Source organism: Lissotriton helveticus, chromosome 7 (genome assembly GCF_964261635.1).
Source record: "Lissotriton helveticus chromosome 7, aLisHel1.1, whole genome shotgun sequence".
NCBI classification, from domain to species: Eukaryota; Metazoa; Chordata; class Amphibia; order Caudata; family Salamandridae; genus Lissotriton; species Lissotriton helveticus.
Genome location: NC_136068.1, coordinates 136,767,877 through 136,794,190, shown reverse-complemented (window position 1 = coordinate 136,794,190; position 26,314 = coordinate 136,767,877). Strand labels below are relative to the sequence as shown.

Sequence of the window (26,314 nt, the reverse complement as noted above, 5' to 3'; positions counted from 1 at the left end):
CAATGGTCTCCTGATGCGGGCCTGGAAGCAATGGCTCAGAGAGGTATTAAATGGAGTGGACTCCACAGCCCACTCTTTCTCATTACTGGTTTCTTCCCAAGGGTTTGTCCCAGAATATTGAGAACTACCAAACCATCATGGTCAAAATATGGACTACCACACTAATATAAAGAAAATACATAAAGGTAAATGTATACTTATTGTTGATAGTTCCTTATGTATACAGTTTGATGTATATTTATCTCCAAAATAGGCAGATGTGGAATTAAAATATACTTTAGTTCATAACACAGTGGTAGTCAATATTTTATCCATGGTATTCTGGCATGTCGATATTTTGTTCCTCGACATTATTCCAACTCTCTCATGCCACTCTTCAACTTAGAGGGTCCCCATGTTAGGACACAGAATTTATTTCTCTTTTTTTGCAACATACCATTTATTCAATATTCATTGCTGCCATCTGCTGCACAAATTATTTGAATGTCCAAGATTAAATGGTATTTGCTTCTCTTCCTTTCTTAGGTGCACTTTGAATACAATTCTGGATACTGTAAACTCCTGGTGCACAGCTATTAATATTTTATCTATCTCCAGCCAAGCACACGGTGAAGCAACATGGCCCAAATGTACACATTTTTCATGCAATGCAGCCCAGCATTCAAATTCGCTGCACAGCATTGCACAAGAGGGAAAATACTCGTGGAGTAGTGTGGCTCACTGGTTAGAGGCGGCAGGCCTGAGAGCAGAAGTCAGCCTGGGACCAGGGTTCAATTCCCGACGCGGCAGGGTCGTGGACCTTGGTCAGCGGACTCGATAATTCTCGCTTCGGTGCTTACTCTAATCAGGGGTTCCACTCGGCAACTCTGGGCATTAGCTTGCCTAATCTCCACAACGGCCCCACCAATTCCGGGGATGCCTGGCTCCACCTTGGGGACTCCCAGCAAGGGACCATCCCACAGGGAAAGCCAGGACGGGTTCCCCAGAGTTATACAGCGCCGGGACGCCCCGTTGCTGGGGCAGCTGTGCGCTTTACAAGTATACTACATTTACATTTACAACACTGCACCATATCTATTAAGATTGTCCTGCTGTTAGTCTCCTCTGTTGCACTGGCACTGAAATAAGGCTTCCATCGAGCTTGCACCATTGTGCAGAGGTGATTGTGCACTGTCTAGCATAGGGTTTCTACTGGGCACAGCCTTCCAATGCTTAGTAAAATGTGTAAACAAATTCCAAATGTTTCTGTGCATTGGATGTGTTCTCTGCACTGAGGCAAACATGCAAAGCATCTTTTTTTGGATACAGTTCCCCTTGTTTACTACTGCTTCTAGTAGGCGTTTGTTTATGATGCAAAGGCTAGTCTGTCTCTCTTAGTAGATCGAGCTTTGTGTCAAAACCTGAAGGTGTTTGCACTTAGAGCCCTGCAGGGTACCACACATCAGGGTTTAGACCAGTGCATTTTAATATTGTGCTGGCATCATACCTGTCAACCTGAACAAAAATCTCACCCTGTGAGGAGAGGGTGGGGCCTATGAGGGGGCGGGGCCTAGAGGGGGTGCGGCCTCCCCAAGGCCCCCTCCAAACCAAAACAAAACGCTTGCTGAAGCTGGTGCCAATGCTATGGGGTGTTTTCACACCCCTTAATGGATGTCGGCAGTTCAAAGCCTTGGAAAACGAGCTGGAGATTCATTCGTTACTGTGGTTTTCAGCTTGTTTTCCCTGCCACTGTGTGACATTGGCTCTCTCAACAAGCCTGGAGCTGCATATAAGCAGCCAGTGTGCTGCCAGTGAGTGTGATCGGCACTGGATTGCCTTAGATCCAGGTGTGGCAGGCACAGGTCAGAGCGGTGAGGCAGGGGCAGGGCGGGGTGGGGAAGTCAGACGACAGGATAAGTAAAATTAAATAAAAAAATAAATAATACCACTTACTTTGATCTCACTGCATTGCCGAGTGGTTTTATTTATTTATTTATTTTATTTTACCTATCCCGTCGCCTGTCAACTTCTCTCCCACCCAGGCCCCCACCTCATCGCTCTTACCTGTGCCGGCCACGCCTGCTTAGATCCTGCTGTGTCAAATACACTTTTAGCCTGCAATGTATAGCATATAGGGGAGGCGCTGGGCTTCAATCAGTTAGCCAAGCCTGGTCTGTCAGCATTACCCGCCATATACAATAAAATTGGATGAACCCGGCAATCCCGTCACGTGGATCTGGGGTAGCGCCTTGCCTGTTGTTATTTTCCAGCATGGCGCCATCCTACGGAGGCTGCACAGTGTGTCTGATGGGGCCTTTAAAATGTTGAGGCTATGGGTGGCAGCTTTCGTTTTCCTGCCTCAGCGACCGCAGTTCGGTGGGAAGGTCAGACAGGTGAGCGTGCGTGGACTAATATTTTTGGGCTGTTTCAGGGCCGGTTAGGTCCGGAGCGCAGTGCCGGGATTCTCTGTTATTTTCACCTATGTTAACAGGGCACAAGTCTTAAAAAAAAGAAGTGGGGGACGCTGACATCACAACAGGAAATGACGTCATGAAAGGTGGCTTGCACCATCAGACTCATTGCCTCCTCTCGAGCTCCTGGTAAAATAAGTGGGGGGACACTGTCCACCTGCGTGGTACCCCGACTCGAGCCTTGTATGTCAACAAACCTTGCCTGGAGCTTAAATGCAAAGGGTCGCTACCTTGCAGAACACCTATCCTGCGGAGGTGGGGTGGCATCTTTCTTTTTCCTTGACATGCCACCTGCCACTGCATTGTTCAAAGGGTGGATCATGTGACAGGTCAGTCTGTGAGCTGTTTTTTATGGGCTGTTTGTGGACCTGGTGTGCTGGGTTTTACTGCTGATTTCCCTGATATTACAACAAACATTATTTTCAACATGTTCAGATGCACGCAGTGTCCCAAATATTGCAAAACACCATGCAGAGTGCCTTCACAAGTTAAAAAATGATCTGATTTACAAATGTGGGCCACTTTTTCAGCTGTCTGATTTGCTAATGAGGGATACTTTTACTTTGGTGCCAGGGTCTATTTCCTGTCCCAGTCCTGCCCTGGCTGGGGGGGGGAGGTTTCCCCTCCAGGTCTGACCAGGGCCGGACTGGGAACAGAAACCGGCCCTGGCAAACTGCTCAGCCGCCCCCCCCTGGGGTGAGGGGGGAGTGCAGCTGAGCAGTTAGCGAGGGCCGGTTTCTGCTGATTTTGTTACAGGGGGCCGATGTTGCCGATCCCCTGTAACAAAAACGGCCCCCCAGGGGCCCAAAACCGGCCCCCACCTAGCGGCCTACCGGGGAAACGCCCGGTGCCCGCTATTGCCAGTCCGGTCCTGGGTCTGACTGGCAGACACAGGTGAGCTCTCCGACAGTTCAGGGCTGGACCGTCCCCAGCTCTTCAGCCTACATAAACCAGCACTGCCTGCTGCTGCAGCCTGGTGGCCCCCTGCCCATCCCAACTGTAGCGTCGTGCTACTAAAGAAAGACGGACACCGCTTACTGTTCAAGGAGCTTTATTCTACCCGTCTTGTCCTAACCCTATCCCTACTCTAACCGCCCTTTCCTGTCCTGTCCCCACCTCTTCCCCTCTGCCCACCTAGCTCCGCCCACCCCAGCTACTGGACTGCTAACTTCTTTACATCTCCCCCTTTCTTAATAAAGTAACAAATGAAGTAGAGATTAGTCCATCTCTGCAATCAGTCTCTTGGGAGGCCGCACGTGACGGCGGGGTCTCGCTGGTGTGGACACAGCACCGTCAGGTGAGGGTTCCTTCACAGGTGAATGTCCGGTGTCGGGTGCGACAGACTCAGGGTTGTCCCGGCTTTCAGGTGTGGGGACCACAGGTGTACCTTCATGGACTTCAGGAGAGCACTTCTTGAAATGAGAAGCGTTGCGGGTGACTCTCCGTGTCTCTGATTCTGCTGTCACCATGGTGCCCTTTTGTTGGGTAATTGTTAGGGGCTCATCCTTGAAACGACAATCAGTCTTTTGGCGTTGTTCCTGTCTGACAACGACTCTGTCGCCTTCCTTCAGGGAGGGGGACCGGGCTCTTCGCTTGTGGTCCGCATACTCTTTCATTTTGTCTTTGCGGTGCCGATCCGTTATGGCCATTTCTCTGTGTTGTTGATCCGACAGAGGCTTTCTCAGTGCTCCGTCCCATGTGGGGATCCGATTCCTCATTGTCCTCCCGAGCATGAGAGTCGCAGGGCATTGGCCCGTTGTGGAGTGGGGAGTGGTTCTGTAGGCACTAAGGACCTCGTTCAGCGCTGACTGAAGATCTTTCTTCTCGGCCGTAGCTTGCTGGAAGGTTCTCTTAATGGTGGACATGAATCTTTCCACAGTGCCATTGGCCTGGGGCCAGAGTGGCGTGACTTTGCGATGTTGAAAGTCCATGTGTTTCGCGAAGTCGCTGAAATCATGACTATTGAATGGGGGCCCGTTGTCCGTCTTGATGACCCTGGGGACGCCCCAAGTCGCGAAGACTTCTTCAAGTACCTTGAGGGTGCAGGCGGCACTGGTGGATGATATGAACTGGGCCACTGGGAACCTGGAGTATTCATCCAGGATGACGACTACGTACTTCCCGGATTGCAGGGGGCCATAAAAGTCCATGGCAACCTCTTGCCATACCCCATCAGGCAATGGGGTCATCTGTAGAGGTGCAGGTGGATTACTGTGGCTGGTCAGTTGACATGGGTGACAGTCTTTCAGTGTATCTTCAACCATCTGGTCGAGGGCTGGGAACCAGACACGTTCTCTCAGTGCTCTTTTGGTGGAGACGACCCCTCGATGGCCTTCGTGGGCCAAATCGATTACTCCTTGCCTCAGTGCCGCTGGTATAACTAGTCTGTGATCTCTGAGGAGGAGATCGTCACCGGTTACAGAGAGTTCGTCGGAGACATGTCGGAAGGCTTGGAGTTCTTTCTTGACAGCCGGGTTTTCCTCTTCCTCCTGCGGGTGGTATCTCCATCTGTTGGTTCGTGTGCGCTTTATTACTGCTTGTAAGATGTTGTCTTTATTGGTCGCTTCCCGAATGGCGTGCATGGGGATGGCTGGTGGACGAGCATGACTAGCCACAAAGTGAATGTATTCTTCCGCGATGGAAGGTGCAGTCTCTGAGGAGTCTCGGGGGTGGCAGGACATATAGTCAGCTGGATTCTCATCCTTCCCCGGTTTGTGAATGATTGAGAACGTGTACTCTTGCAGCCGCAAGCCCCATCTTTCGATCCTGGGGGGCATCTTGCACTTGGGATTCCCATAGATTGTGACAAGTGCCTGATGGTCGGTTATGAGTGTGAAGTGCTTCCCGTATATGAAGATGTGGAAGTGTTCGCACGCCCACACGACGGCCAAGCTCTCTTTCTCCGGTTGGGAGTACCGTTTCTCAGGGTCGGTTAGGCTCCGACTGGCATAGGCGATGATCCTCCTCTGATCTGACTCATGGTCGTACTGCGCCAGGATGGCCCCTAAGCCCACTGGACTTGCGTCTACAGTGATTTCCGTTTTTCTCTTGGGATTGAAATAGGGGAGGCACTCAGCTGATTCCACAGCGCGTTTGATGTCCTTGAAGGCACGCTCACACTCCGAGGTCCATGTAAATGGTGCGCCAGCTTTCGTGAGGAGCCTCAGTGGGTGACTTACAGTGGCGTAGTCACGGATGTAGCGGGCGCAGTAGCTTGCCATCCCAAGAAAGGAACGCAGGTCATTGACGTCCGCCGGACTCTTGGTGTTGTTGAGCGTGGCAATTTTGTCTGGGTCTGGTTTCATGCCATTCGCCGAGAAGATGTGCCCGAAGAATTTCAGGGTCGACTGATGAAATTCACATTTTGCTTTGTTGAGGGTCAAACCAGCTTCCATCAGGGCGAGGCAGACACGATCGAGGGCGGTGTCATGCTCCTGCGTGTCCGATCCGTAGATCAAGATATCATCACTGTAATTAAGGGCGTTGGGTATGTGGTGGATGACAAGACGTATGGCCTCCTGGAAAATTTCGGCGGCCGATGAAACGCCAAAACTGAGCCGTTTGTACCGGAATAGACCAAGATGGGTGGCAAACGTCGTGATGGAACGAGAACTGTCGTCTAGCTCAAGCTGATGGTAGCCCTTGTTCAGGTCCAGTTTGGAGAACACGGTTGCCCCGTTGAGTGCTGTGATCATGTCGCTCAGGAGTGGGCCTGGGTGTCTCTCCCTCTCGATGGCCGTGTTCGGCAGACGCATGTCCACACAGAGACGAACTTTGTTGGGGGTCCCTTTCTTGGGGACGATAACCACCGGAGACACCCAGGGAGTGGGGCCCTCAGTGCGCTCAATGATGTCAGCGTCCAAAAGTTCTTGCAGTTCACATTCAACCGCGGATTGCAAGTGAAATGGCACTCGTCGTGGGTGTTGAGCCACCGGTTTGATTTGCTCGTTGATGTGCAGGTGGATCTGACGGCCTTTCAATTTCCCCAAACCTCGGAAGAGGGAAGGGAATTTTCCAGCGCAGTCCGAACTGTCATGGACGTTGAAGAGGATGTGCACCAACTGAAGACGTTCAGCGGTGGGGAGACTCAGCAGACAGTCGGCCTCGGGTCCTTTAATGACGTGGATGACCGCTGGGATGGAGAGGTCGCCATGTGTGAGGGTGGTGTCAAACTTGCCCAAACATTGGAGAGGTTTCTTCGCCATCCAGGTGTAGACACGGACGGGCGCAAAACGCAGACGTGGTTTGGGGTCCATGCGGTCATGTTCGGTAACTGATATGTAGTTGAGCGATGCTCCGCTGTCCATCATGAACTTGGCGGCGTGGTTGCCCACTTTGATGTTGAGACGTGGATAGCGTTTGAACTGATCATGGTCAGCAAAGTTTACGTATTCAGTGGTGTAAGACGACTGCCTGGATGAGGACGATCTTGATTCTCTTGACGGAGAACGACGGTCCCATCTGGAGCGCCGAGAGTCGTGACTGGAGTGTGAGGACGTAGGAGATCGAGACGGCTCTTCCTGAACCGCTCTGATATGATGACGCTTGGTCTCCGATCGTGAGGATCGCTGCGATCCATCGTGTCTGTCACCATCGTTGCGTTTTTCTTTGTGGTAATCCCCACACATGGCCTCAAAGTGGTTGGACCGGCCACATTTTCTGCACCGTTGGCCCATGGCAGGGCAGGAGTCGATGTGAGGGTAGTCGTATCCACACCTGAAACAACGCCTCGTGCGTTCAGGTCGGCGATCCCTCCTTTCGGATGCTTTCCTCCTGTAGTCCGGGCGTTGCCTGGGCGAGAACTTGGAGCGCCGCGATCTGTCTCGCGGGTGACGTCTTCCACTGTCGCGCCGACCCTGTCGTCCCTGCCGTCTTTCAGTGACACGGTTGGCGTGTTCACGGCTGGTACTGGGTCCTGTTTCAATTTCCGCCGCGTTTTCTTCAGCTTGGTCGTATAGTCGGGAGTTCTCTTCGATCTCTGCTAGTTCCTGTTGTTTTCTTAGTAGTCGCCGTCTCAGCGATTCCGAGTGACACCCAGTGATTATTTGAGATTTGATGGCTGCATCCGGCGAGAAGTTGGTAAAATCACAATGTTGGGACTGCCGCGGCAGTCGATGTATGAAGGAGCTCAGTGGTTCTTCCTTTCCCTGTCGCTGCTGGTGGAACTTGTGTCTCTCATAGTCGACGTTTCTCTTATGCAGAAAACGGTTATTTAGAACGGCTCTTACTTTATCATAGGTGTCACCATCTGTGGCTGGGATCTCTCGTACGATCTTGCTTATTTCACGCCCCCCTAGATTGCGAAGGGCTATGATCTTGTCTTTGTCTGGTTCAATTTTGGACCCTTCAATATAGTCCTCGAAGTCCTCTAGCCATTCTTGCCATTTTAGTCCCATGCTGCTTCCTGTTGTGACTGTTAGTGGCTCAGGTGCTCGTAAGTGCGTGCCACCCTGCACTTCCTTTTGCGCGGGAGGGTTAGACATCTTGACGGTGGGTCTTCTGGTGCTTGTCTTCGATTTTGTTTCACTGACTGGTGTGCGTTTCCCAGGGTTGTTCTATTGTGGCTGACAATGCTTGTTTGTATCTTTTTTTGTTATATTTGGATCCGCTTGGTTCTCTACCACAGCCGGAAAATTTTCACTATTAAGGCTCGTCTTCGGCTCTTGCCTGACTCAAAGATGGCCGCCACTCAATGACTATGGAGCCTGTCCTCCCACTTGCCTGACTCCAAGATAGCCGCCACCAGTCATCCACGAGGTCTGGGCTCCTCTTCCCTCTCAGTCACACTTGGTCTCTTTCGGGACTCACCGAGGGTCTTTTCTTCCAGCAAACAGGATTTTGCAGTTCCCTTTCACCTTCTGGCCACTTTCCACCATTCAGGTAGGCTAACGCAGGTTCTCGCGTCTTGCTTGCCGCAGCGTGCCGTTTCTCACGCATCGGGGGTGGGACCCGGTGTCGGTAATATCGGCGCTCTTGTCCCGGCGCCTCCGCGAGTTTTGCTTGCTTCTCGCTGTGCTCCTCACTTGTGCGGGACACTTCAGGAAGGCTGGGGTAGGCTCCCGGTCTCTTCCCTCTCGATTCCCTGCTTCGGGACACACTCCCAGATTTGGCGCGAGCGGAGCGCCGGGCACCAGAGGGGCAGCGTCTTACTTTGCGCTGCTCTGACGTGGCCACACACGATCTCCTGGTCGCGGGCAACTTCTCCACCGCTGGCCTCAGGCTGGAGGCGGCGGCAATCACGAGGCTCAGACGTCGCGGGTAGCGGTCGCGTCTGGCAGGTGTCCTGGCCGGGTCAGCTTCTTGTCTTGCTCTCTAGTGCTGCTAGTGGGTCACCTTATCCCACCCTCGTCGCCAGCTGTAGCGTCGTGCTACTAAAGAAAGACGGACACCGCTTACTGTTCAAGGAGCTTTATTCTACCCGTCTTGTCCTAACCCTATCCCTACTCTAACCGCCCTTTCCTGTCCTGTCCCCACCTCTTCCCCTCTGCCCACCTAGCTCCGCCCACCCCAGCTACTGGACTGCTAACATCTTTACACCAACCAAACAACTTAAAAGACGCTCAACGCAAGCTCTAGTACTGGCAGACACTCCTTATGCGCTTCTGGTGGCGCAGCCTAGTCAAGTGGGTTATGCACTCTCTACTGGCGTTCACTTAAATCATGTAACCACTGGCTCAAATTAAGCACTGATTGTACTGACATCCAGAAGCATGCTTTTCTTACTCCCGTTATATTTCCAGATGCACTGGTCCTTAAAATTTACTCTGTGCCTGTTGCACGGCGTCGCGCCATGACTGATGTCTTGTCAGGTGAAGTACTCAGTGCCTGTTGTAAAGAGTCGCTCCGTGACTGATGTCTTGTCAGGTGAAGTACTCAGTGCCTGTTGTACAGAGTCGCTCCGTGACTGATGTCTTGTCAGGTGAAGTACTCAGTGCCTGTTGTACAGAGTCGCTCCATGACTGATGTCTTGTCAGGTGAAGTACTCAGTGCCTGTTGCACAGAGTCGCTCCATGACTGATGTCTTGTCAGATGAAGTACTCAGTGCCTGTTGCACAGAGTCGCTCCATGACTGATGTCTTGTCAGATGAAGTACTCAGTGCCTGTTGCACAGAGTCGCTCCATGACTGATGTCTTGTCAGATGAAGTACTCAGTGCCTGTTGCACAGAGTCGCTCCATGACGGATGTCTTGTCAGATGAAGTACTCAGTGCTTGTTGCACAGAGTCGCTCCATGACTGATGTCTTGTCAGATGAAGTACTCAGTGCCTGTTGCACAGAGTCGCTCCATGACTGATGTCTTGTCAGATGAAGTACTCAGTGCCTGTTGCACAGAGTCGCTCCATGACTGATGTCTTGTCAGATGAAGTACTCAGTGCCTGTTGCACAGAGTCGCTCCATGACTGATGTCTTGTCAGATGAAGTACTCAGTGCCTGTTGCACAGAGTCGCTCCATGACTGATGTCTTGTCAGATGAAGTACTCAGTGCCTGTTGCACAGAGTCGCTCCATGACTGATGTCTTGTCAGGCGAAGCAACAGGCTCCAGATGCCCCCCTGTAAACTTCCTCATAGTGTGTATTCTTTGAGATGCATAACTGTGCCACAATTGTTTTACAGCATGGTCCTCTTAGAAAGGGGATATAGATTAGTGACCTTTTATTTCAGTAGTTTTGCATTAGTTTCAAGATATCTTTAGAGCGTCTCATTGCTCAAAATGTTGTAATTTCTAATATTTAGCTCTTTCAACGCACTTCCTTGCATGGTTTTACTGGTGAGGAAGTGTCAGTTTTGGGGGGCCATCCCATCGGATAACGGGACCGCCCTCCATAAGGGCGGGGGTCCCGTGGGGGGAATTAGGATACGCCCGCCACAGTGGCGGGCGCATCTTGCATTTTTTACACTGTGGCGGGCGGTGCTCTCAGCACTGCCCGCCACAATGCTGAAAATGCATGACGTGCATGTGCATGCACAACGTGGCAGGCACACGCAGTGCCATAGGTACCGTCCCATGTGCCTCCCCCACCCCCATCATCCTGGGGGTCCCCAACGGGCCCCCAAACTAGAAGACCGCATGCCTTTCCGCCACGGAAAGGCACCCTCCCGCCTGCATCCTAATATGGCTGGCGGTTTCTAGCAGACACCGACACCATATAAACCCTTTTCTGCCCCGGTCGCAAGGCGACCGGGGCAGAAAAGCGGCGGACACTGTTTCCGTCTGCCGCGGTCCCCCCGCCATAGTAATATGGCGGGGGGAATGGGTGGCGGGCGGGTAAGGATGTCGGGCGGATCACCACCACCCGCATGGCGGTGGCGATCCGCCCGACATCCTAATAGGCCCCTAAGAGTAACACATTTTCCAGCTGAATGTCACTCATACATGGATTAAAATCATGGAAATGTCACACATGAGAAATCTGAAAACTTGGCAGCGATGCAGTTACCCGTCCCATTAAAGCCCCTAGGATGCTTAGTAGTTTTTGCACCGTGAAAGTGGACCTTTCCAGCACAAAAAAGCTTTTTGTGATGGATAGTAAATATAATTTGCTACGCTGCATCACACTGGTACCGGCTCAAAGCATTAATAAGTCTGGGCCCATGTTGCTTCTCCTCCTCCACACATTGTTGACAAAGCCTGTCTTTAGGTACTCCAGTTTTGTACAAAAGATCTTAAATCCTGTTAATAACCTAACAACTTCCCTGTGCCATATGGTGTAACAGTCCAAGGCTCACCAGGTTCATCTCAAACAGCGGTGTCTCTGTGAAGTTTGGGAGGATGGCAGATGCCCGGATATTTCCATAGCCTTCCAGGTGCATGCTCCCTGGCAGGAGGGTCAGCAATGGCTGCTTTCTCGCCGACAACTGCAGCGTCATCCCCATGTTTGGATATTGCCTGGGTATCTGTTAAGAAAAAAAGGTAGTCAGTGAAAGAAAAGGGAATCAGTGAAAGAGGGAATCAGTGAAAGAGGATCTTATAAGGTGGAGCAATTGAGGTTTTTGCTAAATTGAATAAAAGAGAACTTTTATACAGAATAAGAATTTGCAGAAAGTCCATCAAGCAATTTTTTTCAATATTACAAAAGGAGCTCCCTTCTCAAACTGTACACTGTTTTTATACTTTTCAAGGCCGCACTGCTCCAGCTGCTACACACTATTTTGTGCTGGGAGGGGGGGGGGAGGTTGCTATTGATGGAAGAGCCAGTTCTTGAGAAGCCTTCTGAAGGCCAGCAGGTCCTGAGTCTGTCGTAGGCTGGTGGGAAGAGTGTTCCAGGTCTTGGCGGCGAGGTAGGAGAAGGATCTGCTGCCGGCGGTGGCTTTCCGGATACGCGAAACTGTGGCGTGGGCGAGGTTGGCTGAACGGAGGCTTCGGGTGGGGGTGTGGAAGCTGAGTCGGTTGTTGAGGTATGTAGGTCCGGTGTTGTGTAGGGCTTTGTGTGCGTGGATGAGGAGTTTGAAGGTGATCCTCTTGTTGACGGGGAGCCAGTGCAGGCCTCTCAGGTGGGGTGTGATGTGGCTGCATCGGGGGATGTCGAGGATCAGTGGTGCTGAGGCGTTCTGGATTTGTTGTAGTCATCTCAGGAGCTTGGTTGTTGTTCCTGAGTGGAGGGCGTTCCCGTAGTCGAGTCTGCTGGTGACGAGGGCCTGGGTGAAGGTTTTTCTTGTTTCGGGGGGATCCATTTGAAGATCCTGCGGAGCATTCGGAGGGTGTTGAAGCAGGACGCGGAGACGGCATTGACTTGCCTGGTCATGGAGAGGGTGGAGTCGAGGATGACCCCCAGGTTGTGTGCGTGGTCTGGGGGTTCCGGGGCCGTGCCTAGCGATGTGGGCCACCAAGAGTCGTCCCAGGCCGATGGGGTGGGTCCGAGAATGAGGACCTCCGTTTTGTCTGAATTCAGCTTCAGTCTGCTGTCCTTCATCCAGTCGGCTATGGCCTTCATTCCTCTGTGGAGGTTGGCTTTGGCGGTGTGGGGGTCTTCGGTGAGGGATATGATCAGCTGGGTGTCATCGGCGTAGGAGATGATGTTGAGGTTGTATTGTCGTGCAACGTGGGCGAGCGGTGCCATGTAGATATTGAACAACGTCGGGCTGAGGGAGGATCCCCGTGGGACGCCGCAGATGATCTCGGTGGTTTTTGAGCGGAAGGGTGGGAGGCGGGCGCTCTGGGTTCTGCCAGAGAGGAAGGATGTGGTCCAGGCCAGGGCCTTCTCTTGGATTCTGGGGTCATGGAGGCGTGCTGATAGGGTACGGTGGCAGACTGTGTCAAAGGCTGCTGATAGGTCCAGGAGGATGAGGGCGGCTGTTTCTCCTTTGTCCATCAGGATCCTGATGTCGTCAGTGGCGGCGATGAGGGCAGTCTTGGTGCTGTGGCTGCTGCGAAAACCAGATTGGGTAGGGTCCAGGATGTTGTTGTCTTCGAGGTAGCGGGTTAGCTGTTTGTTGAAAATCTTCTCTGTCACTTTTGCCGGGAACGGGAGCAGGGAGATGGGCCGGAAGTTCTTGAGGTCTTTGGGGTCTGCCTTGGGCTTCTTCAGGAGGGCATTGATCTCGGCGTGCTTCCAGCTTTCCGGGAAGGTTGCTGTCTCGAAGGAGCTGTTGATTGTTTTCTGGAGGTGGGGTGCGATGGTTGTGCTGGCTTTGTTGAAGACGTTGTGAGGGCATGGGTCGGATGGGGATCCGGAGTGGATGGAGTTCATGGTGTTGATGGTGTCTTCGTTGCTGACGTGGGACCAGGCGGTCAGGCGGCTGGTGCGGGTGGTGTTCGCAGGGGTGGTGGGCTCGGTGGTGGGTGCAGGGGTGTCGAAGTTGAAGCTGTCGTGGATGTCGGCGATCTTGCGGTGAAAGAAGGTGGCCAGGGAGTCGCACAGGTCCTGTGATGGTGGGATGTCATTGGTGTTGGAGCTGGGGTTGGAGAGTTCCTTCACAATGCTGAAGAGCTCTTTGGTGTTGTGTGCATTGTTGTCTAAGCGGTCCTTGAAGGCGGTCCTCTTGGCGGTCCTGATGAGTTGGTGGTGTCTGCGGGTGGCACTTTTGTGGGCTGTGTGGCTGTCTGGTGTGCGGTCGTGGAGCCATTTCTTCTCCAGCTTCCGACAGGTGCGCTTGGAGGTCCAGAGGTCTTCGGTGAACCTGGCGGCGTTGGTGTGGTTGGTTGTGGAGGTCTTGAGAGGGGGCGAGGGTGTTGGCGCAGTCGTAGATCCACTGTTTGAGGTTGGTCGCGGCGGTGTCTGGGTCGGTGGGGTCGGCGGGTGGTCTCAGGGCGAGGGTCGTGGTCAGTTGGTCCTTGGTGACCTTGCCCCAGCAGCGGCGTGGCAGCTGTTGGGTGCGGTGGTGTGTGGTGGGTTTCCTGAAGGTGAAGTGGACGCATCTGTGGTCGGTGCAGTGGGGTTCGGTGGTGTGGTTGAAGGAGACGTGGGGGCTTGTGGAGAAGATGGGGTCCAGCGTGTGTCCAGCGGCATGGGTGAGTGTCGTCACGAGCTGTTGAGTCCGAGGTTGGCGAGAATGCTGATTAGGGCGGTGGAGTTGGCGTCGTTGTTGTTCTCGAGGTGGAAGCTCAGGTCCCCGAGGAGGATGTAGTCCATGGAGGCGAGGGCGTGGGTGCTGACGAGGTCGGCGATGGTGTCGCAGAACTGTGGTCGTGGTCCGGGTGGTCTGTAGACGAGTGTTCCTCTGAGGGTGGTGTTGGGGTCGGTGTGGATCTGGAAGTGCATGTGCTCGGCGGTGGTGAGGGTGTCGTCGGTGTTGGTCGAGACTCTGAGGGTGTCCTTGTGGATGATGGCGATTCCCCCTCCAACTCCGTTGGTGAGGTCTCTGCGGGAGATCTTGTAGCCCTGTGGGATGGCTATGGCGATGTCTGGTGCTGAGGTGGCGTTCAGCCAGGTCTCCGTCAGGAAGGCGACATCGGGAGTGGTGGAGTCTAGGAGGTCCCAGAGTTCGATGGCGTGCTTGCGAGCGGAGCGGGTGTTGAGGAGGATGCAGCGGAGGTGGTTGGGTTCTCTGGCTGGTGGTTTGGAGGGCAGGATGCTGGTGAATCTGCTGTTCCGGCAGGCGAAGTGCCCTTGGGTAAACTTCGGGGTGGCCCGGTAGCAGGGGTGGTCTCATCCGGTGTTGTGTGCGCGGAGGGTGCTGGAGTTGTAGTGCAGTCTGGCGTTGCGGGGGGGTGCGGGGTCCAGTGGTTCTGGCGCTGAGCGCAGTCCAGGCGTGGACGGGCGCAAAAGGCCTTGGCTTTGGCGCGCTCGCTGCGCGTCTGCGCTGCGGCCGCCATAAGAAGGGGAGGTGGGAGGGAGGAGCAGCTGGGAGGTGGGAGGGAGCCAATGGGGGTGGGGGGCGGGGCCTCAGGGACGCAGCGGCGGGAATGGGCAAGGGGCAAGGGGAAACAAGCCTAAGGCAAGGCAACAGGCGAGCAGAGCAAAGGGGACACAGGCAATAAAACGGTCACAATAATGCAGCGAACAGGGCACAAAACAGGGGCACAGAAATAAGAATAAGAGCGGGTGGCAGCAACAAGCCTCAGGCCCACTGGCCACCAGGGATGAGGCGCAGGTGGAAGTCTGCGGGTAGAGGCGGGCCTCGAACATCCACAGATCCGAGTCAGTAGCGGGGCACAGGAGCACACAGGGCGCAGTCAGGTGGAGCTGCACGGGTGGCGTGGGGAGCGACTTGCCTGCAGGCAGGGTCAAGGGTTGCTCTCACGTCTGCGCTGCGGCCGCCATAAGAAGGGGAGGTGGGAGGGAGGAGCAGCTGGGAGGTGGGAGGGAGCCAATGGGGGCGGGGACGCAGGGACGCAGTGGTGGGAACGGGCAAGGGGAAACAAGCCTAAGGCAAGGTAACAGGCGAGCGGAGCAAAGGGGACACAGGCAATAAAACGGTCACAATAATGCAGCGAACAGGGCACAAAACGGGCACAGAAATAAGAAGAAGAGCGGGTGGCAGCAACAAACCTCAGGCCCACTGGCCACCAGGGATGAGGCGCAGGTGGAAGCCTGCGGGTGGAAGCGGGCCTCGAACACCCACATATCCGAGTCAGTAGCGGGGCACAGGAGCACACAGGGCGCAGTCAGGTGGAGCTGCGCGGGCGGCGTGGGGAAAGACCTGCCTGAAGGCAGGGTCAAGGGTCGCTCTCACGTCCGTGCTGCGGCCGCCATAAGAAGGGGAGGTGGGAGGGAGGAGCAGCTGGGAGGTGGGAATGAGCCAATGGGGGTGGGGGGCGGGGCGGCAGGGACGCAGCGGCGGGAACGGGCAAGGGGCAAGGGGAAACAAGCCTAAGACAAGGCAACAGGCAACAGGCGAGCGGAGCAAAGGGGACACAGGCAATAAAACGGTCACATTAATGCAGCGAACAAGGCACAAAACAGGAGCACAGAAATAAGAATAAGAGCGGGTGGCAGTAACACACCTCAGGCCCACTGGCCACCAGGGATGAGGCGCAGGTGGAAGCCTGCGGGTGGAGGCGGGCCTCGAACACCCACAGATCCGAGTCAGTAGCGGGGCACAGGAACACACAGGGCGTGGTCAGGTGGAGCTACGCGGGCGGCGTGGGGAGCGACCTGCCTGAAGGCAGGGTCAAGGGGCTTGAGCCAGGAACATAGATAGCTTTTCAAATTAAGTCCAAATTTGCATAGAATGTTATCGTAATTTGCACTAAATTGCTTTTACTGTGGGGGGTTGAATTTTTAATCATTGTGCCTACCGCGCTGCTGTTTTTGAAGTAGCTGTGCTTAATCCTTCATTAGGAGCCACTGCTCGGGGCAAGGAAGGGACTTTGGCCGCCATCTTGGGTGAGGAGGATCAAGTGAGGTCGCAGGCTAGTGATTACTGAATCAACTGGCTGGACACCTCCGGGGCTCCTATAAATGCTCACACTGAGGCTGGCGCGTCGAAGGCGCCAAGGATGCGCCCAGCGCCAGTAATGCTGCCCCTCTGGGGAGGGAGCGTGGGCCAGCCACCCTGGATGATCATAGATGCTACACCAGTGATGAACTAACCAATATTGGTGAGCAGGGTACTGACAGGGGAACTCTGCTGCTGTCTAACACGGCTTTCCCTATGTCAGATTTGCTGAGGAATGACACTATAGTTGGTGGGCTTTTAAACGTGAGATCCTTGCCGAAACATAGGGTTGAAATACAATCGATGTTTGATGCCCATGAACTGGACTTTCTGTGCATGACGGAAACATGGACTGTGCCCGAGTGCGAGATTGACGCTGGGGATGCTTGCCCAGCAGGTTTTAAAATTAGGCATAGGCCTAGGGTTGGTGGAAGGGGGGGTGGGGTGGGTGTAATTTTTAGAGACACTCTGGATTTGCAATTCCTTGAGCTTGATGCATGTGATGGTTGTGAATTATTTGGATTCACGATCAAAAACGCACATAGACACCTCCTAACAGGCATTATTTGCTATAGACCCCCTGGGGTCTTTACCGCATCCCAGCAGCTGTCGCTGCTGGAACTGCTTACAAACATAGCTGCTACACATAGCCAGCTGGTAATCCTTGGAGACTTTAATTTTTGGCTGAATGGCACCTTGAACGTAGGTCTTTACAATCTGACCCATTCATGTGAGGGCCTTGGCCTTTTTCAGCGAGTCTCCCAGGCCACTCATATAGGGGGCCATCGGTTGGAGCTGATTTTTTCAGAGACCAACCTCCTTACGGTGGGCGATGTTCTACCCATGGCCTGGACCGACCATTACCTAATTAAGGGGAATATTATCATATTATCAAGGGGGTTTATCTCCGCTTTTTTGGCTTTAAAAGCCAAGAAAGCGGAGATAAAATTATCTCCCTATTACCTAGCTGTCGATAACACCAGTCAGCGACAGCTAGTAGGAGCGACCATCTTGGGCCCCACTTTGCATGTCAGTGATATTTATCACTAATGACATGCAAAGTGGGCGTGCCAAGATGTTAGCGACTGGAAACCGTCGCTAACATCGCTATCTCCTATTACCAACTTTTGGAGATATTCGCGCTAAGCGCGAATATCTCCAAAAGCTAACACCTGCCCCTGAGCAGTTCTTAGCCATGCTATCCAATGGGAGGTGGATAACATGGCTAAGAGCATTAGCTCGGTAATGCATGAATATCGCTGACTTTTCAGCGATATTCATGCATTGCAGCCATTTTTTATCGCATTTGCGATAAACCTTGGTAATACCAAGGTTTATCTGCGATAAAAATCGCCGCAGCTCTGTGGTACATTTTTGTCTCTAACTAAGCAATAGCGATAATTATCGCTATTGCTTGGTAATATGCCCCTTAAATTCTTTCTGAAATCAGGTACCTCGACTATTAGGACATCTAGCCTTGTGAGGGAATATGTGAGCAGAGATTGAAAGTCCCTTGGCCGGAAAAAGGGTGAGACCCCTGTGTTCAGGGTTGATGAGTGTTTCTCCCCGGACCTGCAGATTGAGACGAACTATGCCACTCTCTGCTCAAAGATTGTCTCAGTCTTGGACTCCACTTCTCCTTTAAAAATTCACAGGAGCAGGGGGAGACCTTCATCTCCCTGGTTCATGGACAGCCTAAAAAATCTGAGGCTGGTTTGCAGGCAAGCGGAGAGAAAGTGGAGACAGGCGTACTTGGACAGGGACAGGCTGGTATGGAAAATAAAGCGGATAGAATACAAGAAAGAGATTCATAGAGCTAAAGCATCGTATTATTCCAACAAGATTACCGATGCCCCGAATAGCTCCTGCAGTATTTTCAAATATTTTAAATAGCATTATCAGCCCGGACTGTGTCAAGAATGAGATCCCCCCCCTCCCAGGAACTGTGTGAGAATCTAGCTGGGTTCTTCCAGGATAAAATCAATAAGATCATTGAAGACTTGGGGGTGGATCAGCAACAATCCAGAGTCAATAGCTTAGACCCCTCGGTATTGGCTGAGTGTGATAGACCTCTGAAGCAGGGCCTAGTCACCCCCCCTCCCACCATTACAATCTTGGAGCGGCCTGCGAACAGGGAGGAGTTCAGTCCCTTGTGGAATTTCTGCAGCTGACTGCAGATGAGTTTAGGGGAGTGGCCTCTGTTATTACATCTGGGTCTCCACTTGATCCGCTCCCATTGAAAATCTGGAAGGAGTTTGAGGCTGAGCTTTTTCCCACGCTTCGGCTGATTTGTAATCAGTCGCTCTCCACTGGAGTGGTTCCTTCGCAATGGAAGAGGGCGGTGGTAACCCCTTTACTGAAAAAGCCCACCCTTGATCCTAAGTGTTTGAAAAACTTTAGACCCATCTCGCTTCTACCTTTTCCAGCTAAAATCGTAGAGCGGGTGGTGGCAGGCACTCTCTCCAGACATCTCGAGCAACACAAGCTCTTGGAGGAAGTGCAGTTTGGCTTCCGGCCAGCCCATGGTACCGAGACGGCCTTGGTGACCGTGCTGGATGAGCAGCGTTGGCAAGCAGACAGGGGTCAGGCAGGTGTGTTGATACTGCTTGACCTGTCTTCCGCCTTCGATACGGTGAACCATGCCATCTTGCTGGACCGGCTGAGAGAGGTGGGGGATGCTGGCAGGGCCCTGGAGTGGTTTGAGTCCTTCCTCAAGAACAGGGAACAAGTGGTGGCCCTCCCTCCCTTCCAATCCACCTTTTCTACCATCTTGCACAGCGTTCCCCAAGGCTCAGCAGTCAGTCCGGTGTTGTTTAATATTTATATGAGGCCCTTAGTTGCAATCATCAAGAAACATAACATCGAAATCGTCAACTGCGCTGATGATATGCAGCTGATTCTTTCCCTGGAGGGAGATAACTCGACCTCCTTGGAAGAACTTCATAATTGTCTGCGAGATGCGGCGGGGTGGTTGAAAGCCAACTCACTGCAATTTAATGCGGAGAAAACGGAGGTGCTATACTGCCCTAGGCCTAGGGTGCAAACTCTTCTACCCTGTAACTTCTGGCCTGGGGACTTCTCCTCAGCGGTACAGCGAGTGAAGGTAGTGCGTAACTTAGGTGTTATGTTCAATACGGAGCTTTCTCTGGAGGCGCAGGTATCAAAACTAGTAGCTGGCTGTCTAGCTGTCATCAGACTTCTGAGAAAAATTCTTCCCCTACTTCCGCCCCCTACCCGGGTTGAGGTGGTAAGCTGCACTGTGCTCAGCAGGCTAGATTATTGTAACTCCTTGCTGCTGGACTCTCCAAGATTTCTTATGGATAGACTTCAGAGAGTCCAGTCTGCGGCGGCTAAACTAACTCTGGGGTGGTGGACAAGAGCCTCCTCCTCTACGGCCTTGGCCCAGCTACACTAGCTCCCGGTGAGACAGAGGGTACAATTCAAGTCTCTCTGTCTGACCTGTAAGGCTCTGCATGATCTAGGTCCTGTTGGCCTACAAAGGAAATTTAGATGGTATGTTCCAGCCCGCAGCCTACGCTCCTCCTCTGCTAGGTTGGTGACAATACCTCGGTTTAAGAAAATCAAAGCAGGCGGAAGATCGTTTGGCGTAGCCGCGGCAAAACTGTGGAATGCTCTCCCGGCTGAGCTTAGACACATTTCCGATCTCCTCCTGTTTAGGAGGAGATTGAAAACACTTCTCTTCCCTAAACTCTAGTCCGCTATCGCCCTCCTTTCTTATGCTGTCTTGAGACTGCAAGCGCCAGGATGCCTTTTAGGTGATAGATGCGCTTTACAAATGCAATAAATAAAAGGTCGCTCTCACGTCCGCGCTGCGGCAGCCATAAGAAGGAGAGGTGGGAGGGAGGAGTAGCTGGGAGGTGGGAGGGAGCCAATGGGGGCGGTGGGAGCGGGGCCGCAGGGACGCAGCGGCGGGAACGGGCAAGGGGCAAGGGGAAACAAGCCTAAGGCAAGGCAACAGGCGAGCGGAGCAAAGGGGACACAGGCAATAAAACAGGTCACAATAATGCAGCGAACAGGGCACAAAACAGGGGCACAGAAATAAAAATAAGAGCGGGTGGCAGCAACAAACCTCAGGCCCACTGGCCACCAGGGATGAGGCGCAGGTGGAAGCCTGCGGGTGGAGGCGGGCCTCGAACACCCACAGATCCGAGTCAGTAGCGGTGCACAGGAGCACACAGGGCGCAGTCAGGTGGAGCTGTGTGATGTTTTTTTTACATCACACAGGTTTATTTTGGGGTAGTTACCTTGAAAATCCAGTTTACTTTCTCAAAATGTACAATCACAATTTGCACAACTCCACACCGTCAGGTTTCAGGGTTGCTACATTTACCAGAGAAAAACACTGGCCATTTGTTCGCGTTTTAAATTTCTGCAAAGGCCCAAACATGTGACTTGAAGAAAATCACATATTTTCATTTTTAGCATGCCTCTTCTATCTTGGTTTACTTGAATAATCAGTCAGGGAACAATAAGGCAGCTCTAGAACACATTCCAAAGCACTTTCTTCGTATCATTACTGTTTCAAGTACAGAAAAGTGGAAAAAAATACCAGCCTTTGGTGGTGATTCTACTTTTTCTACCCTCGTGACATTAAAATACTGGCCACGTCGTTAAAAAGACAGGCCAGGTGGCAACCCTGATGCTTTCCACGAGCCCTAATTCAGGGTAAAACTGAAGTCGAATGTCAAACCGAGTCTCACATAATTATAATGTTAGGCACAAACACCGTTTGTTAATAAGCCAATGAGTTAATCTTTTAATTGTCTCCAAATCACTAATTTGAGTGAGAGGTAGGCAAGTAGCCAATTGCGCCATTCATTACTCGATTGAAAAAGCTCACCACAGCTCTTTCAACTAGGTTATCCGGTTTCCTCTGAAGATTGATTTTATTTTTGCATATTCAGCTCTCTTTTGCCACCTTGCGGAATACTTTGGTACTGCTCATCTCTTTTGCTTATTCTAGATTCCCCTAATGTTGTGTACAATAACAGAGCAAACACAAGGAGACGATGGAGGGAGTATTGAAACTTTTCAGACACTCACCACCAGTCACAGATCTGGGTTGAATCCATTATCGTTCTTTAGCTCACCTTACCACCCCAGTTCAGACCCAGCCATATGGAAATCAGTCTGGGCCCCGTCCATCATGGGAACAGTCCAGCCCGAACTGCCAAGCCAGGTCTTCCCTGGGCGGGAAATAAGCATCCTGAATTGAAAACTTTCTCCTAGTTGTGCCTGCCTTGAAAAGGTCCAGGATTTTGGTGCAAATTCCTGTCTATGATTCTTTGTAGATAGGGATTTGTATCAAAACCTATTAGTGGTTGCATGGGAACCCATGCACCACCCGTGCAACACCCCTTTGACAGTGCAACACCCCCTTGACAAATCCAGATTTGCGTCAGATAGTAAATCCCACCGTAACACTTTACGTGGGGTTTGTGTTATGAAAGTTATGCAAATTGACACAAAGTGTTAGTAAATCTAGGTCTTTGTATGTTGGTATTCCCACCATTCTGCTGCTTTTCATTGCAATTGAACCAAGTAAACCTTCATTCCACAGTTTTCACCACAGCAAAGGGTATGTGAATTGTGACATCACTTTCATATCATAGGACCCAAATTGCACACCCTTGTCAAACACAATAACAAGGGGAAAACCTTCAATAGTGAATACATTTTCTAGAAAATTGATCACCATTCAAGCAGTGGCCTCCCTCACAAGAGTATGATAAACCTATAATAAACCTATTTAGAATGATAGTCCACCGAAACTATGATGAATGTGTTACCAAGGGTAGGCCTAGCACAGGACCAACAAAATCAGTCACAAAATTCTCCAATGCACATTGCGGAAATTTCACAGGCATAAGCTCAGAACTGTGTGTGCCAAGGCTCTTTTCAATACCTTGACAGACTTGGCAAGAAACAGTATACAACTCCTCACAGAATCCCTACCTGGCCACTTCTGTAACCTTTTTTTTAGTAGCCACCTTTTTCAAATGTCTTTTCTGGGCTAACCTAATCAATCTCTTCGTCAACACTGTGGGTGGTGGCACCTTATCACCTCTAAGGTTGAAACTACCCTCAACACACAATTCATAAAGGAATAAGACACAACAGCAGTGCCAAGTGCACACCACTGACCCGCAGCAGAGAGAGAAGAGGACAGTCTTGTAGCAAAATCAACCAAGAGCTTAAAGGCTGGGGGGCAGATTTACAAGCCCCTTGGGCTACTTTTGCGTCACTTTCCTCATGTTAAAAATGACACATAAGTGGTGCAAGAGGTTGTAAATAAGCCCCTGGCTTGGTAGTGATGGTGTCCACCCTGGTAGTGTAGTACTGCAAAGACATGCATATGGCTGTTTCTACCTCTGTGCTACAGTGGATCCTTTGGGCATCATGGTCTTCTCTCAGCACCAGTCCTCACTCTCAACACTTACCTCTGGAATCAGATCCTCGAAGCCATCCGTCTCCAAGTGGATTGAAGAATTTGTTGGAATCTGGAATGGAAAGAGAGGAATCAATGGCCATAGTGCCTGGGAGCTGCACTTCAACACTTTCAGGAGGACTCAACCGAATGCCCTGCATCAGACATTTAACGAAGAGCGATGCAGGGGCGTAATGCAGTAGACCGTAGTTATAGAATGAGTACAAAGACATTTATATACCTCAAGTATAGGAATACAGCAGATTGAGAGCATATTAATTCTGGCAGAAGAAGAGATCTAAAGCAAAATTATGGCACATACTCGTGCAGGCGGAAGAGTAACAACAAAGAGTATTTATCAAAAAGGCTGTTAGATCCATGACCTGCCTTCCTACCGGCGTTGTAGACTGAATATAGACAGAATTCAAAATGGCTTGAGATGTGGACATATGAGTAGCTAAAGTCTATTAGCCTAGAAACAACTAGATTCTAAAGAGAGTGTATGATGTTGCAGTGCATAGAGTATAGGGGAGATGTCAGTAATAGGAAGAAAGATCGGAAAGTGGTGGTACACATACTTCATAATCCCAGCTTCCGACCTTCATTTAAAATCCGAAGTGGGCAAGAATGGAAGATATGGAGGATGGGGATATGAGAGCTCACTATCCTCTCTCCTGGGTTAGAGTCAGGACTCCTGGGGTGATACTAAAGAGCTGCCAAAACAGACTCACATAGACAATGGAAATGCCTGAGACATCTCCCAGATGTTTAGCTTTGGCTCTCTCCACTTGAGTAAAGTTCATCACCCCTTATAACACGCTTGCAAACTATTTTCTCCCCTTCTCAGTTCCCCGTGTCCCCATCACTTTGACAGGAGCGGCTCCTCCATGAGAGCAGAGGAGCATCGTACCCCTAAAGAAAATAATAATAGAGTTTATTTATCGCCATCTTATTTTTCAGCAACCCGTCCTGAACCGAGTGCCATGACGGGGCAGGGCAACTGCAGCAGAGTGGCAGCGTGTAGCTGTGCACTTATGATTAAAGTGTGCATGTCCCTTTGGCCGGCCATTTTGCTACAGCCGCTAGGCATGCGCATTTTAAACCTCTCTAACCCAGCTGTCTAAAACATCTGGGTTAGGAAAAGCATAGGCCTCCAGTGTTCTTAGATGCACTGAGAGAAGCCACTCCCTCCAATCCTGATGCTTCTCTCCAGGACTAGTTAGTGCAGTTTCCTGGGTCCCGCATTGGAGCTTCGAGGAGAGATGAGGAGGACGTCATGAGGCAAGCCAGGAAGGTAAGAGGCATTTATTTTATTTTATTATTGTACCACCTGTATTTTGTCCGCCCACCACTGTAAATACATGCCAGCTGCCACTGCACTTTGGTCTTATATTTCCTGCATTCTTCTCATCTCCTGCCTAACTCTAAGTGCATTCAACCATACCTGTCTTTGTTCTGCTTCCAAAGGACTATTGTCTTCGTGTCACCTGTTTTCACCTTGGTCAACTGATGCTCCTCACTTTGGAGTATTGACCTCGGGACCTGAATCCTGCTAGGTCTGGGGCTAGTCACTGCATTCTCCACTCGAGTGAGAGGTAAGTTTATATTCTATTATTGTGTATTATATGAGTTTGCAAACTAGTCCACCAGAATCCAATAGCTTGTTTTTCTCTGTGTTTATTTTACTAAGCGGTGATCTTGAGAAAATCTCATCTCAACTAGGGTCTTCAGTGTTCTATCCCCTTCTTCAATATCCCCCAGGTCACTTACTGAAGTATTAACATTAAGGACTGAGGTTGGAATAGACGATCGCTTGGGATTGTCGCTACATCATTTGGACAGTGCTTAATTTGTAAATGAATAAGTGCAGGGTCCCAACGCGCTTCTCTGAATCCGCATCTGTTACTGCCGAATTACAGGTTTACCACATACCAAGGTTGACTAGTTTTGATTTCAACTTGTCCCTTTTCCATCCATTTTCATAAACTGTCTAACGCTTTATCTACTGTTAAAGTACTACTAAAGATTTATTTATTTATTTATTTATTCAAAGTTTTATATAGCGCGAACAAGATCCTTACAGATATCAGAGCGCTTCACAGAGACAGGGGCAAGGGCAACAGGAATGAACAAGATAATGGGAGCAATATAGTAGTCACTAAACATAGAGGATAACAATAATGTACAGAAACATATCAAAACCTATCAAAATACAGTCAGGTAAACAAGTAATATAAATCCAACAAAGAGTAGCATATATTGGTCGATAGGACGAGAGTAGCGTAGTAGTGCCCCTCTAGGTAGTAGGATAGTGCCAAAGGGCAGGGTGATCAGAGATACAGCGCGATGCAGAGACTCAGTTCCAGTCTCTGTAATGTTCAGGAGATCTTGGCCAGAAGGATTCTCTTCACCTCTTTCTTGAAGAGTGCAGTGGAGGAGATAAGCCTCGTTTCGGAGGGAGCGCATTCCAGATCCTGGGTGCCATTCCTGAGAAGGAGCGCTTGTATGTTTTTTCTTTCCGGAACCTACTAGGTTTCAGAAGTAGATTTTTTGTACTACGATTGGATCTCGACCCTCCTGATATAGACAACTTTTGCGCGAGGTAGTTGGGTGCTTTGTGGTGCACCGCCGAGTGTGTCATTATTGCAATTTTTAGTTGAATTCTGGCTTCAAAAGGCAGCCATTTTAGAGATTTTAGGTCTGGGGAAATATGCGAGTGTTTTCTTGAGCCAGTAATGAGTCTCGCGGCAGCGTTCAGGGAGGCTCTTAGGGGTGCTGTTGTGGATAGCGGGAGTCCGCTGAGGGCCACAATTCCGTAGTCTATGCGAGGGATGACTAAAGCTTGTACAGCAGTTTGGAAGTCTTTGGCAGGGAGGAAGGGTTTGAGTTTCCTCAGTGTGTTGATTTGGAAATTAGCCCCTTTTGTGGCTATGCTAACGTGCTGTTGCATGTTGAGCTTGGCGTCAACTGTGATGCCTAGGGATTTCGCTGAGTCCACGATAGTAGGTTGGACATTGAGTGCTGTTAGGTTATTGAGCCACGTTTGGGTGGTGGAAGTTTTCGCCGGGGGTGAGATGAGTAGGAACTCAGTTTTCAGCGCATTTAGTTTGAGGTGATTAACGGCCAACCAGGATTGAGTGTTGCTAAGTGTGGAATTCAGTAGTTTGATATCTTCCGGGGATTGTAGCTTTAGGTAAAGTTGTGTGTCATCGGCGTACATATGGAATTGAACATTGGATGCTTGGAGCAAGGTGGCGAGTGGTTCCATGACGAGGTTGAACAGTGTGGGGGAGAGGCAGGATCCTTGTGGGACACCTAGGTCTGCAGGCACTGGTTTAGATAGCACATTGTCGATCTTGATCTTCTGCGACCGGTTATGAAGGAAAGAAGCAAACCATTTGAGAACAGTTCCCGAGAGACCCATTCTAGTGCTTAGCAGCTCCAATAAGTTCTCATGTTTGACCGTGTCAAAAGCTGATGATAGGTCAAGAAGGATGAGGAGACAGGAATCATTGCGGTCAAGGATTTGGAGGGCGTCATCAATTATGTGTGTCATAGCTGTTTCCGTGCTATGTTTCGCTCGGAAGCCTGATTGGTG

At 51.1% G+C, this 26,314-nt stretch overlaps 1 protein-coding gene across 1 annotated transcript in view; it reads right to left on the bottom strand.

The window, feature by feature from the left end:
• LOC144768237 (bactericidal permeability-increasing protein-like) overlaps window positions 1-26,314 on the bottom strand; it is a 145,561-nt gene that overhangs the window by 36,438 nt on the left and 82,809 nt on the right. Inside the window, exons 10-11 of the mRNA XM_078651744.1 lie at window positions 22,730-22,789; window positions 11,178-11,345 (exon numbers count right to left, since the gene is read on the bottom strand). Coding sequence (XP_078507870.1) covers window positions 11,178-11,345; window positions 22,730-22,789 — 228 coding nt within the window. The remainder of the gene's footprint in view (window positions 1-11,177; window positions 11,346-22,729; window positions 22,790-26,314) is intronic.